Source organism: Microcaecilia unicolor, chromosome 9, assembly GCF_901765095.1.
Source record: "Microcaecilia unicolor chromosome 9, aMicUni1.1, whole genome shotgun sequence".
NCBI lineage: Eukaryota > Metazoa > Chordata > Amphibia > Gymnophiona > Siphonopidae > Microcaecilia > Microcaecilia unicolor.
In genome coordinates this window covers 218266489-218281759 of record NC_044039.1, presented here as the reverse complement: position 1 = coordinate 218281759, position 15271 = coordinate 218266489, and the positions used below count along the sequence as shown (strand labels likewise).

Here is a 15271-nt window from a genome sequence, read left to right as displayed (position 1 = left end):
AACACGAGGAAAGGGATGTTGAGCTGCAAAGTTCAGTTCTTGAACTGGTTCTTTCTAACATTTTTGCAAGTGATATTGGTTAAGGGCTGTCTGGAACAGTTTTCCTCTTTTGTGGATGATACCAAAATCTGCAAAAGGGTAGACACTCCTAAAAGTGTGGATAACATGAGGAGGGACTTAGAGAAGGCTGAAGAATGGTTCAGAATTTGACAGCTAAAATTTAAAGCTAAAAAAATGCAGGTCATATATTAGGGTTACAAAAAAATCCCAAGGGAATGCTACAGTTTAGTGGGTGAAGAACTTTTGTTAACAAAAGAGGAGCGGGACTTGGGTGAGATTATATGTGTTGATCTTAAGGTGGCCAAACAGGTAGAAAAGGTGACGCCAAAATCCAGACGGATGCTTGAGTGCATGCGGAGAGGAATGGCCAGCAGGGGCAGAAATTTGAGCAAGGGTGGGACTGGGACTTATATGTTATAAAATACACACACGACTAATTCCTACTAATACATATGTGTGGTTATATCTAACTCAGAGGTAATTTTATGGGTATATATGTTGCCTTTATTTATTTATTACATTTGTATCCCACATTTTCCCACCTATTTACAGGCTCAATGTGGCTTACATAGTACCGTAAAGGCGTTCGCCAATTCCAGTATGAACAAATACTGTAATGTTGTGGTAGAATAAGGTTCGTGTGTACAGACACATTAGGGAATTGTAGAGAGGAAGAGTTATTATATGTCCATTACGAGCTTTGATTTCGTTGTGTTGCAGGGTACAGGCATTTACGTTGGGTCGGTAGGGTATGCCTTTTTGAACAGGTTAGTTTTTAATGATTCCGGAAGTTTAGGCGATCATAAGTTGTTTTCACGGCATTTGGTAATGCGTTCCATAGTTGTGTGCTTATGTAGGAAAAGCTGGATGCATAGGTTAATTTGTATTTGAGTCCTTTGCAGCTTGGGTAGTGGAGATTTAGGTATGTTCGTGTTGATCCTGTTGTGTTTCTGGTTGGTAGGTCTATGAGGTCTGTCATGTATCCCGGGGCTTCGCCATAGATAATTTTATGAACGACCGTTATAAAACGATGCAACACACGTGTCTTCATAGCATGTTATAAAATTACCTTCCACCGTTGCACAAATCAATGGAAAAAGTAACTCAAATTCACAATGAACTCAAAAATCGAAGGGCCCAATATTCAGCCAGCAGCGATCAGTGTTTCTGCTAACCGCCGCCAGCGTTAAATCCAGATATTCAATGCCAGGCTATGTCCGGGCACCAGCACTGAATTTCTGGTTCTTTGGCAATGACTAAACACATAGTTTCAGCACTTAACAGACTATGAGTTACCGCAAAACTGACTTTCATGTGGCCCTATATATGCAGTTAGCCTGGCAGGTTGAATATTGGCACTTAACCGGCCCCTGGAATGCCCCCAAAATAGACGGTTTTCAGTTTGTTGCTAACCGGTTAACTGGCCAGGAGCCATCTCTGGCCAGTTAAATGGCTTTGAACATTGATCCAAAAAGTATTTTCAGTATGTTGTTCAACCTGCAGCGTTCAAGGGTCTGACTGATTAATATGAGAATGAAAGATTTTTCGTTCATTTCTGGAGAATAAAGACTAAAGAAGGTGCCACTACAGAAAATGCTTGAGAAAAGATATTTCACACTGCTGTCTCTCACTTTCTCTTCCAGCTCCTGATGCATCAGCTGACACTTCCGCCGAAGCTTTGTATTCTCCTCTTCGCTGCGAGTTAAATCTTCCATCAGCTTGTCGCACTCCATCTTCATCTCTTCCACCTGCCAGCGCTGTGACTTTACCACATTTTTGTCATCCATGAGTTCTGTCTGAGGAAAGAAGACCAAGATCAGCTGCGCCTCAAAGGCAAATGTCCACGAGTTACTTGTCTTGTGAAGGAAGAAAGCTAAGTTGCTTACCTGTAACATCAATTCTCTGAAGGGCTATGGTAGTGGTGTACAGTTGTAGGGAGTGGGTTTTGGGGGGCTCAGCACCGAAGGTAAGGGAGCTATGCACCTGGGAGCAATTTTTGAAGTCCACTGCAGTGCCCGGTTGGTGTCCTGGCATGTGAGGGGGACCAGTGCACTATAAATGCTGGCTCCTCCCACGACCAAATGCCTTGGATTTGGTCGTTTTTGAGATGGGCGTCCTCGGTTTCCATTATCGGCGAAAACCGAGGTCGCCCATCTCTAAGGTTGACCATCTCAACATTTAGGTCGAGCATCTCTAAGGTTACATAGTAGATGACGGCAGAAAAAGACCTGCACGGTCCATCCAGTCTGCCCAACAAGATAAACTCATATGTGTATACCTTACCTTGATTTGTACTTGCCTTTTTCAGGGCACAGACCGTACAAGTCTGCCCAGCAGTATTTCCCACCTCCCAACCACCAGTCCCGCCTCCCATCACCGGCTCTGGCACGGGCCGTATAAGTCTGCCCTCCACTATCCTCGCCTCCCAACCACCAACCTCTCTTCCCCCACCTGCTCCGCCACCCAATTTCGGCTAAGCTTCTGAGGATCCATTCCTGCTGCACAGGATTACTTTATGCACATCCCACGCATGTTTGAATTCCGTTACCGTTTTCATCTCCACCACCTCCCGCGGGAGGGCATTCCAAGCATCCACCACCCTCTCCGTGAAAAAATACTTCCTGACATCTTTTTTGAGTCTGCCCCCCTTCAATCTCATTTCATGTCCTCTCGTTCTACCGCCTTCCCATCTCCGGAAAAGATTTTTTTGCGGATTTATACCTTTCAAATATTTGAACGTCTGTATCATATCACCCCTGTTCCTCCTTTCCTCCAGGGTATACATGGGCAAGTCTTTGTTCATACGTCTTGGAACGCAAATCCCATACCATTCTCGTAGCTTTTCTATGCACCGCTTCCATTTTTTTTAACATCCTTCGCAAGGTACGGCCTCCAAAACTGAACACAATACTCCAGGTGGGGCCTCACCAACGACTTGTACAGGGGCATCAACACTTCCTTTCTTCTGCTGATCACACCTCTCTCTATACAGCCTAGCAACCTTCTCGCTACGGCCACCGCCTTGTCACACTGTTTCGTCGCCTTCAGATCCTCGGATACTATCACCCCAAGATCCCTCTCCCCCTCAGTACCTATCAGACTCTCACCACCTAACACATAAGTCTCTCGTGGGTTTCTACTCCCTAAATGCATCACTTTGCATTTCTTCGCATTGAATTTTAATTGCCAAACCTTAGACCATTCTTCTAGCTTCCTCAGATCCCTTTTCATGCTTTCCACTCCCTCCCGGGTGTCCACTCTGTTGCAAATCTTAGTATCATCCGCAAATAGGCAAACTTTACGTTCTAACCCTTCGGCTATGTCACTCACAAATATATTGAACAGAATCGGCCCCAGCACCTAAATGTTGACCTAAATGTTGAGATTTGTGTGTCTCCGACCGTATTATCAAAACGAAAGATGAACGCCCATCTTGTTTCGATAATACGGGATGCCCCGCCCATTCACGGGGACGTCCTCAGAAATGGGCGTCCTTAGAGATGGGCATCCCCGTTCGATTATGCCCCTCAGAGTCACACATATGGGAGACGGATTTTTAAAAACGTGCTGACTGTACTCATCGCAGCTCTACCAGCTTGTCTTTGAAGCAACAAAAGTGATGGATCGAGTAAACATAATCTGGACTTAACATCTGAACACTATACACAAAGAATCTTATCAAGTCAGCTTTATTTTACAGCTTCCTTTTTTTTTTTTTTTTTACAGTTCAAGGTAGAGAATAGGAAACAAAACAACATAAAAAAGTAAATGAAACAAACCATACCAATCATAAAACCAGTAGAAGACTGGTAAGCAATTGTAGGTGTGGGCCAGAAAGTCACAGATTGGGTGAGGGACAGGTTGAGTGGTGATAAAGGAGTCTATTCTAGTGAATGCAAAGTGATCTATGTGACATATGGAACTTTGTAAGTCTAAGTGCTTTGAAAATACGCCTCATTGTGACCTGTGTGACACCCCAGGACTTAATAATGTGACCAGTTCTTTTCACTACCTTTATTAGCAACAATTGTCAAGGAACATGATGGGAAAATATCTGCACAGAATAGAAAAATATGTAACAGAGCAGACATGAAAAAAGGAGTAGTGAGTGCAACAGGACACTTCCAGGCACAGTGAAGGACAACGGTGCAATAGCGCTGTTGACAAACAAAAGTTCTTAAGTCAAACATTCAAGACTCGATACGGTTCTGTGTTTTGGCTTCGAAGCCTGCATCAGGAGTCTGGGATAAAACAAATGTATAACAACTCATGAATACCTAAACATAACAAATAAAAAAGAAGCGTTATATATACAACAATAAACGTATATATAAAAAGAGAATGTATATATACATATATTTAGAAAAATATATGTTAACATAAACAATGGACTAATATAAAAACAAATATAAATTTCACATCTCCAAATATAAATTTATACATATGTTGGTTAATAAATATATATGTGTGTGTATATACATTTTATTTTTAGTATGTGCATACTGGTAATACATGATATATGATGGTATTAATACCAACCTTGCTATAATGTATGAACGTATTATATTTCAGCACAAAATGTGTTGAAAATATAATAAATAGTCTGTAAAGGGAACAAAAATAAAACAAACAAGATATAAAACGTGATCTAAAATGAAAAACTATGCAATAAAAAAAGCCCTCAAGTATATACACCATGATGCTGATATGATTAGTTAAGAAGAGAAGTGAGCAATGATACGTACTGAGAATACTGTGAGTACTGAAGAAATGCACAATGTGCCTAGTTATTCTAATGAAAATGCAACCGCAATAGTGAAAAAAAATATGCAAAGTGACCAAACAAACATTCATAGACTAGAACTATCTTCGACTCCTCCCTCTCCTTCTCTGCCCATATCCAGCAGACAGCTAAGACCTGTCGCTTCTTCCTCTATAATATTAGCAAAATTCGCCCATTCCTCTCTGAACAGACCACCCGAACCCTCGTCCACTCGCTCGTTACCTCTCGTCTTGACTATTGCAACCTTCTCCTCGCTGGCCTCCCGCTTAGCCACCTATTCCCCCTTCAATCTGTCCAAAATTCCGCCGCACGTCTCATCTACCGCGTGAACCGATACTCTCATATCACCCCTCTCCTCAAGTCGCTTCACTGGCTCCAAATTCGCTATCGTATTCAGTTCAAGCTTCTCCTATTGACCTTCAAATGCACTCAATCTGCAGCCCCCCATTACCTCTCTACCCTCCTCTCCCCTTATGTTCCCACCCGTAACCTCCGCTCTCAGGACAAAGCACTCCTATCTGTACCCTTCTCCACCACCGCTAACTCCAGACTCCGCCCCTTCTGCCTCGCATCACCTTATGCCTGGAACAGACTTCCCGAGCCCATACGCCATGCGCCCTCCCTGACCATTTTCAAGTCCTTACTCAAAGCCCATCTCTTCTCCCTTGCTTTTGGCGCCTAACCACATTCCCCATTCATGATACCTACACTGACTACATAGTTTGTTACCTTTAGATTGTAAGCTCTCTTGAGCAGGGACTGTCCTTCCCCATGTTTAAACTTGTACAGCGCTGCGTAACCCTGGCAGCGCTATAGAAATGCTAAGTAGTAGTAGTAGTAGTAGTTATTCTAATGAAAATGCAACAGCAAAAGTGAAAAAAATATGCAAAGTGACCAAACAAACAGTCATAGACTAGAACTATGGTGCAAAAACAGAGAGCAATGAATGAATGTACTGTGTGAATAAATACATTGAGAGCAGACATGACAATAAAAGGGGTGAAAAAATGGAAGGGGATGAGAAAACTGAAAGACTGATCAAGGATTTGGAAAGTGAGCTTCACCGCTGAAAGTGTAAAATCATGTGTTTCAAGCACAAAAATCCATTAGCCAATATAAATTAGGTCAAGAACTAGAAACTTCCAAAGAAAAGAATAATCTAGGAGTAATCTTCTCAGATGATCTGAAAGTGGCCAGTCAACCTAATGATGCAGCTAAGAAAATTAATGGTATGTCTGAGTACTTAAGCAGAAGTATCAGAGGTGTCTTTTTATAAATATAACATTTAGTTCTTGAGGTCAGACATTGAGACAATGGAACTGATTACAAAAAGGTAATAAAATGCAATGCAACACTAAAAAGAGGCAGACACTCAAAATGTACGTGATAGAGGAAAGAAGATATAACAAACATTTAAACAGGCTTCAATATGAAAGGTGAAATTTTCCATAGAAATGAAATTTAAGGGCAAGAGATCATGTCTAAGCTTGCAAGGAGGGCAGTTCAGAGAAAAACCATATGTCTTTACTGAGAAAATGGCAAATACCTGAAACCTACCAGTAGAGGTAGTGGAAACCAGTATCGTGACAAGAGATGCAAGCAAACTAGGGATAGATAATTGGTGGGAATAAGGTTAGGAGGTTGCAGTATTGCAAACAGCTTATCGTTTGCTTCGTCAAAAGCAGAGGCAAGGGGAGAAGTGATAAGGAGGAAAAGACACAAATAAAGAATGCATAAGTTAATGACCACAGGCCATGAGTAACTAGGTGGGAACCAACAGGCAAACAGATTGATGCCAGCAGACTTGAGGTGGCCAGCTTTGATCCAAGAAAACCACGCAGACACAGCCAATTGGATGCTCAGGCAACAGACTCATTAGCTTTGGTAGCTGATTAAACTTAGTGGTAAGACATGAGGTCAGATAATGCATGGAAACTCAATTATCTAGTATCGAGAGACCACAAAAACTCACTTGAATAAGGAGCAAAATCCTACAAGTAATGAAGCTTCTATGGTTGACAGCTTAGATATATCTTTAATCATGTAGACAAGAATAACTAGGCAGAATGCCTAGACCAGCTGGTTTTTATCTATCATCATCTATCTTTTATATATATATTTTTTAGGATAACCCAAAATTATTAAGACCAGTCCCACAACCAATGAATTTGGGTTCTACTCCTCAAAGGAACTATGGAAAACAAAAAGTCCAAACCCATTATCCCACTGGGAAGCCATGTCTAAACAGTAATGCAAAGTAAATGTGTAAACTGAACTCCATGTTGCAGCCTAGCAAATCTCTTAGATGTATTAGGGTCAAAAGAAACAAAAGCCTTAGTAAACATTTAAAGGTCTTCTGCTCCCTCCAGGGAGAAGGCAAGAGCTGTTTTCATCTTTATGGAAACGTGGCAATGACAAAAATATTCTAAAGACAACTGACTGATTAAATTGGATCTCCAACACGACCTTAGGAAGGAACCTGGAAAGTATGCAGAGGACCATCTAAAGTGGATAAGCCATTACGGCAGAAGTTCCAATGTAGAATGAAATGGCCATCACCAAAAATGAGGCATTCCAAGGCAGGTTTTGATTTCATAAGAAATTCTAGAGGCTTAGGTGAGAACAGTTTATACCTAAACTTACATTACCCAAATTGTAAAGGACTTAAATACAAAACAACTTACACATCCATCTTCTCCTATGTAAGTGCACAACTATGGAATGGACTCCCAAAAGCTGTAAAAACAATCCACGACCATCTAAAAATCACTAAAAACCAACCTCTTCAAAAAGGTTTACCCCACCGATCCAACATAACTCCCAACACCCAGCAACACAGCACAACCAATGATCGTAATGGACAATATACAATCTTCATCCCCTTTCGACCTTCATGGTGCCTTTAAGCTTATCTCCTTGCAGTTTCATTTCGTATACTCTAGTTCTATAGCTTCCTCATCTTTGAAAAATACTTTCTTTTGCTCATTAAGGTATTAGGTATTTAAAAATCAGTGTCATATCAGCCTCTCCACTAGGATATACATTTTTAGGTCTGGCACATCTTCTGGTGCAAACCCCATCTCTGAACTATTTTAAGTCCTTTTAAATTCTTAGCAAAATGTGGGCTCCAAAATATGAACGCAGTACTCCAAGTGGAGCCTCATCGACGACTTGCACAGGGGCATTATCACCTCCTCCCTTCTGCTAGTAGCGCCTCTCTCTATGCAGCCTAGCAGCTATCCGGCTTTGACCACCTCTTGTCATATGATTTCACCAACTGAGAACATAAGAACATAAGAGTAACCATACTGGGTCAGACCAGTGGTCCGTCTTGGCCACTGTTTTCCAAACAGTGGCCAAGCCAAGTCACAAATACCTGGCAGAAACCCAAATCCATACTACAAATCCCAGGGCAAGCAGTTGCTTCCCATGTCTGTCTCAATAGCAGACTATGGACTTTTCCTCCAGGAATTTGTCCAAACCTTTTTTAAACCCAGATATGCTAACCGCTGTTACCACATCCTCTGGCAAAGAGTTTCAGAGTTTAACTATTCGTTGAGTGAAAAAATATTTCCTCCTATTTGTTTTAAAAGCATTTCTATGTAACTTCCTCAAGTGTCCCCTAGTCTTTGTACTTTTAGAACATGTAAATAATCGATTTCCTTCTACTTGTTCTACACCACTCAGGATTTTGTAGACCTCAATCATATCTCCCCTCATCTGTCTCTTTTCCAAGCTGAAGAGCCCTAACCTCTTTAGCCTTTCCTCATACGAGAGGAGTTTCATACCCTTTATCATTTTGGTTGCTCTTCTTTGAACCTATTCTAATTCCGCTATATCTTTTTTGAGATACAGTGACCAGAACTCAAGACGCAGGCCGGACTATGGAGCGATACAGAGGCATTATAGTATTTTCGGTCTTATTCACCATCCATTTCCTAATAAATCTTAGCATCCTGTTTGCTTTTTTGGCCGCCACCGCACACTAAGCAGAAGATTTCAGCATATTATCTACGACACCCAGATCTTTTTTTCTTGAGTGCTGACCCCCCCCCCCCCCCAAGGTGGACTCTGGAATCAGGTAACAATGATTCAGATTATTCTTTCCAATATGCATCACCTTCCATTTGTCCACATTAAATTTCATCTACCGATGACCAGTCTTCCAATTTCCTAAGGTCTTCCTGTAATATTTCATAGTCCACATATGCAAACGCCCCTCCGGTACTATGTAAGCCACATTGAGCCTACAAATAGGTGGGAAAATGTGGGATACAGATGTAAGAACTAAAATAAATAAATATGTTTTAACAACCTTGAACAGTTTTGTATCATCTGCAAATGTAATCACCTCACTCGTCGTTCCGATTTCCAGATCATTTATAAATATGTTAAATAGCACCGGTCCCAGCAGCACACCACTGTTCACCCTCCTCCATTGAGAGAAATGACCATTTAACCCTACCCTCTGTTTTCTGTACAATAACCAATTCTTAATCCACACCAGAACCTTGCCTTCTATCCGATGACTCTTTAATATTCTCAGGAGTCTCTCATGAGGAACTTTATCGAACGCTTTCTGAAAATCTAGATACACATCAACAGGTTCACCTTTATCCACATATTTATTCATGCCTTCAAAGAAATTAAGCAGATTGGTGAGGCAAGACTTCCCTTGGCTGAACCCAAGCTGACTCTATCCACCTTATAATTGAAAGAGAAAAACACCTAGATTTCGACCCAAATTGGGAGATAGACGTTTATCTCACAAAAACGAATAAATCGGTATAATGGAAAGCCGATTTTGGACGTTTTCAACTGCACTCCATCGCGGAAGCGTACAAAGTTGACGGGGGCGTGTCGGAGGCGTGGCGAAGGTGGAACTGGGGCGTAGTTATCGGCCGAGGAGAGATGGGCGCCTTTCGCCGATAATGGAAAAAAGTATGCGTTTGTAGCTAAAATTTAGGGCACTTTTCCTGGACCCTCTTTTTTCACGAATAAGGCCCCAAAAAGTGCCCTAAATGACCAGATTACCACCAGAGGGAATCGGGGATGACCTCCCCTGACTCCCCCAGTGGTCACTAACCCCCTCCCACCACAAAACATGATGTTTCACAACTTTTTATTTTCACCCTCAAATGTCATACCCACCTCCCTGGCAGCAGTATGCAGGTCCCTGGAGCAGTTGTTAGGGGGTGCAGTGGACTTCAGGCAGGTGGACCCAGGCCCATCCCCCCCTACCTGTTACAATTGTGCTGCTTAATGCTTATTAGTCGTCCAACCCCCCCCCCCAAACCCACTGTACCCACATGTAGGTGCCCCCCTTCACCCCTTAGGGCTATAGTAATGGTGTAGACTTGTGGGCAGTGGGTTTTGAGGGGGATTTGGGGGGCTCAACACACAAGGGAAGGATGCTATGCACCTGGGAGCTCTTTTACCTTTTTTTTTGTTTTTGTAAAAGTCCCCCCTAGGGTGCCCGGTTGGTGTCCTGGCATGTGAGGGGGACCAGTGCACTACGACTCCTGGCCCCTCCCACGAACAAATGCCTTGGATTTATTCGTTTTTGAGCTGGGCGCTTTCATTTTCCATTATCACTGAAAAACAAAAACGCCCAGCTCACAAATTGTCGAATAAAACATGGACGTCTATTTTTTTCGAAAATACGGTTCGGTCCGCCCCTTCACGGACCCGTTCTCGGAGATAAACGCCCATGGAGATAGACGTTTTCGTTCAATTATGCCCCTCTATGTGTTCTGTAACTTTATTCTTTATAATAGTTTCCACTATTTTGCCCCATTCCGATGTTAGGCTTACCAGTCTGTAATTTCCTGGATCATGCCTAGAACACTTTTTAGAAATCGGCGTCACGTTGGCTACCCTCCAATCTTCAGGTACTATGGACGATTTTAACAACAGGTTACATTTACTATCAGATCGGCAATTTCATGCTTGAGTTCTTTGAGTACCCTTAGATGTATGCCATCCAGTCCAGGTGATTTATCACTCTTTAACTTGTCAATTTGGCTCACTACATCTTCCAGGTTCACCAAGATTTCTTTCAGTTCCTCCACATTATCACCCTTGAAAACCATATCCAGTACAGGCAGATCTCTTACATCTTCTTCCGTAAAGACAGAAGCAAAGAATTCATTCAGTTTCTCCGCTATGGCCTTGTCCTCCCTGAGTGCCCCTTTTGCTCCTTCGTGATCCAACGGTCCCACAGATTCCCTCGCATGCTTTCTGCTTCTGATGTACCAGAAAAAGTTGTTACTGTAAGTTTTAGCCTCTGCAGCACGTTTCTCTTCATATTCTCTTTTAGCCTTCTTTATTAATGCTTTGCATCTGACTTGCTAGTGCTTATGTTGCTTCTTATTTTCTTCATCTGGATCCTTTTTCCATTCTTTACGGACAAACTTTTGGATGTAATAGCCCCTTTTACTTCACCTTTTAACCATGCTGTATGTCGTTTTCTCTTCTTTCCACCTTTGCAAATACGTGGAATGCATCTGAACTGGGCTTCCAAGCTGGTGTTTTTGAATAACGTCCACGCCTGATCTAGAGTCCTAACCTTAGCAGTCGATCCTTATTCAACCACAGATTAAAAAATCATTAACAGTGCTTCATAGGGCGTATTTCTTCTCAGCTAGGGCATACAGAACGGGTTGTATTTTGTACCCCCGGACGTTTTAACTGGGTGGATTAGAATTCCTTGAGGCAGTAGTTGAGCCTCAGGAACCCTCCTCCGTACTCTGATAACCAGTATATCTAAAAACAGAGTGCATGCGAAACGGGGCAGTACACTGCAGATCAGATCAAGTGCAGCATACAGGTGAGTTTTCCCGTATCAGGCGAGTTCCCACCTGGACACTTCCCCCTGGGACAATTCCCACCAAGGACTTCTTCCCCCCCCCCCCCCCCCCCCCCCCCCCCCCCCCGAGACATTTCCCACCCTCCCTAGCCTTTTTTTTTAACCAACTGTAGCTTCTTTCTTGCATCGGGTCCCATAAGTCCTAGCAATGCTTTTGGTTTTTTGGGTTTTTTTACGGCGTCTGAAACAAGGAGGTTAGAGCAGCATACAGATGCACACAGAGGACGTATAATAACAGAATAACTTTTCATAGGTAGAGTAGTAATTTGTTATAAATCGTAATTAGTGTGTCATTTTGAGGGTCTGAATTAGGTAACCTAGTTTGGGGGTGTGTGGGGGAAGCATTGTTCCCCCCCCCCCCCACACACACACACGAACTGCAGTTAAATGTATTTATCTATTCATTTATAACATTTAGATCCCAGATTAAACATGAATCAGGATGAAACATAGTTGGGGGGGGGGGCATTTCCCCCCTCCCCCACATGAACTGCATGTCTGGAAGGGGAAAGGGATGTGTACAAGATAATGTTGTGGGGGGGGGGGGGGTGGTGTGAGGGGCTACTGGACTCCCAAACGATGTGGAAGAGAAAAGGGAGGGAGATTAGGGTTATGGATGGGAATTGTACTCCCTGGTGTGGTGGGAATTGGTTCAGTGGGAACTGTCCAGATGGGAATTGGTGGGTGGGAACTGACCTAGAACAGAGTTTTCCAAAGTGGTAGACATAAACGATGCAGGAGGACATCCAAGGAATACTTAGAAAAAGAAAACATTTAAAAGTTCCCAAATACAATGGCAAGATTAAAACGGACCAAACATTTCTGTCAAGTCAACCAGCTACTTGATTACTCTTCTGTTGGCAGGCATATCTGCTGTCTGATTTATCCACTCCGTAAGGGCAACATCCACACGTTTGCTGAATGCCTATTATTTGAGCAAGATGGGATGTTTGCTCAATTTCTTTTACACATTTCAAGCACAAAGCCTTAAAGCCTCTCTCGTTACTAAAAGCAGAGGTCCAAATTCTAGGATAAGCACTGCACAATATGGAGGAAAAATCCCTTGCTGCTTACACAAAGGCGGTATTAACATTTATGCAGCTGGAGATACTCAAGCAAGAAGCTGCTTCCTTGCCAATATCAATATTTTATATTCTTTGTAGAAAACAAAAATTTTAAAAATGAGGGTCAGTGCATTCCCATAAAAGATTTCAGCCTGGCTAAAACGACACAGGGTTTAAGTCTTGCTTTATTCTATGTCTCTACTTTTACCCAGATTTTTATGATTGCCAGACTGGAGACAGAGGATGAGAGTGCCATAAGGTTTCAACAGGGAACCAAAGTATCAACAGCTGCCAAATGACAAAAAGCAGAAAGCAAGAAATGTTCCTCAAACAATGAAAACTTGAGTGGGGCACTTATCCTCTTACAAAATGGGCAAATGATGTGTCGGGGCGCCCAAGTTTTCCTGAGGACGTCCCGGCGAAGGGGCGAGGAAACCTGTATTATCAAAACAAGATGGACGGCCATCTTTCGTTTCGATAATACGGTCTGGGATGCCCAAATCGCAAAATTTAGGCCGACCTTAGAGATAGTCGTCCCCGATTTTTGGCGATAATGGCAACCGAGGACGACCATCTCAGAAACGACCAAATCCAAGCCCTTTGGTCGTGGGAGGAGCCAGCATTCGTAGTGCACTGGTCCCCCTGACATGACAGGACACCAACCGGGCACCCTAGGGGGCACTGCAGTAGACGTCACAAATTGCTCCCAGGTGCATAGCTCCCTTACCTTGTGTGCTGAGCCCCCCAACCCCCCCCCCCCAAACCCACTCCCCACAACTGTACACCACTACCATAGCCCTAAGGGGTGAAGGGGGGCACCTACATGTGGGTACAGTGGGTTTCTGGTGGGTTTTGAAGGGCTCACATTTACCACCACAAGTGTAACAGGTAGGGGGGTGGGCCTGGGTCCGCCTGCCTGAAGTGCACTGCACCCACTAAAACTGCTCCAGGGACCTGCATACTGCTGTCATGGAACTGAGTATGACGTCTGAGGCTGGCATAGAGGCTGGCAAAAAATATTTAATAAGTTTTTTTTAGGGTGGGAGGGGGTTGGTGACCACTGGGGGAGTAAGGGGAGGTCATCCCTGATTCCCTCCGATGGTCATCTGGTCATTTCGGGCACCATTTTGAGGCTTGGTCGTAAGAAAAAAATGGACCAAGTCGCCCAAGTGCTCGTCAGGGACGCCCTTCTTTTTTCTATTATCGGTCGAGGACGCCCATGTGCTAGGCACGCCCCAGTCCCGCCTTTGCTACGCTTCTGACACCCCCCGTGAACTTTGGTCGCCCCGTGACGGAAAGCAGATGAGGACGCCCAAAATCGACTTTCGATTATGCTGATTTGGGCGACCCTGGGAGAAGGACGCCCATCTCCCGATTTGTGTCGAAAGATGGGCGCCCTTCTCTTTCGAAAATAAGCCTGATACTGTGCCCTTGGGCAATAGTTACATTCTTCCTAGAACTAGAATTAGCAGCGTTGCGGACTGCGCTTCAGATTCTTGTCCTCTGTACTTCTTCCTGTTGCTGGGCTGTAGAAAGACCAGGTGCAAAATGGACTGGATCAGCAACATTTTGCTCTACAATCCTATTCCTTCAAACCACCCACGAAGACCTCTATAATTCTTACATGCATTCTGTAAAAGACGGGGGAATCCACCTACAGCTTCAATAGCGCTGCCTTATCCACTCAGTAACGACAACGTTGAAAACATACTAGACTGCCCTGGCTGAACACTGTAAATGTGTGCCAGCTTGCACTGTGCACATACGGATAACCACTGCAAACATGGGCAACCTCAGGGCTGCGTTTAGATCAGGGGAAGAAACCAGCGCATGCATATTTGATTTTTAAATGCATACAAGCTGTTTTATTCCTCATTGGCAGTCTGTGAAAACAGCAAGTCCCGAATAAGCTTGCAGCTAGGCTACACCTCCACTCACGTTGGTGAGGCACCACCTGGAGTATTGTGTTCAGTTTTGGAGGCCGTACCTTGCGAAGGATGTTTAAAAAAATGGAAGCGGTGCAAAGAAAAGCTACGAGAATGGTATGGGATTTGCGTTCCAAGACGTATGAAGAGAGACTTGCTGACCTGAACATGTATACCGTGGAGGAAAGGAGGAACAGGGGTGATATGATACAGACGTTCAAATATTTGAAAGGTATTAATCCGCAAACGAATCTTTTCCGGAGATGGGAAGGTGGTAGAACGAGAGGACATGAAATGAGATTTAAAGGGGGCAGACTCAGGAAAGATGTCAGGAAGTATTTTTTCACGGAGAGGGTGGTGGATGCTTGGAATGCCCTCCCGCGGGAGGTGGTGGAGATGAAAACGGTAACGGAATTCAAACATGCGTGGGATGTGCATAAAGGAATCCTATGCAGAAGGAATGGATCCTCAGAACCTTAGCTAAAATTGGGTGGCGGAGCAGGTGGGGGGAAGAGGGGTTGGTGGTTGGGAGGTGTGGATGGTGGAGGGCAGACTTGTGCGGTCTGTGCCG

The 15271-nt window shown here is 43.6% G+C and overlaps 1 protein-coding gene across 1 annotated transcript in view; it reads right to left on the bottom strand.

Moving 5' to 3' along the window:
- CEP128 (centrosomal protein 128) overlaps nt 1-15271 on the bottom strand; it is a 524271-nt gene that overhangs the window by 363642 nt on the left and 145358 nt on the right. Inside the window, exon 15 of the mRNA XM_030215382.1 lies at nt 1692-1856. Within this exon, the coding sequence (XP_030071242.1) occupies nt 1692-1856 (165 nt within the window). The remainder of the gene's footprint in view (nt 1-1691; nt 1857-15271) is intronic.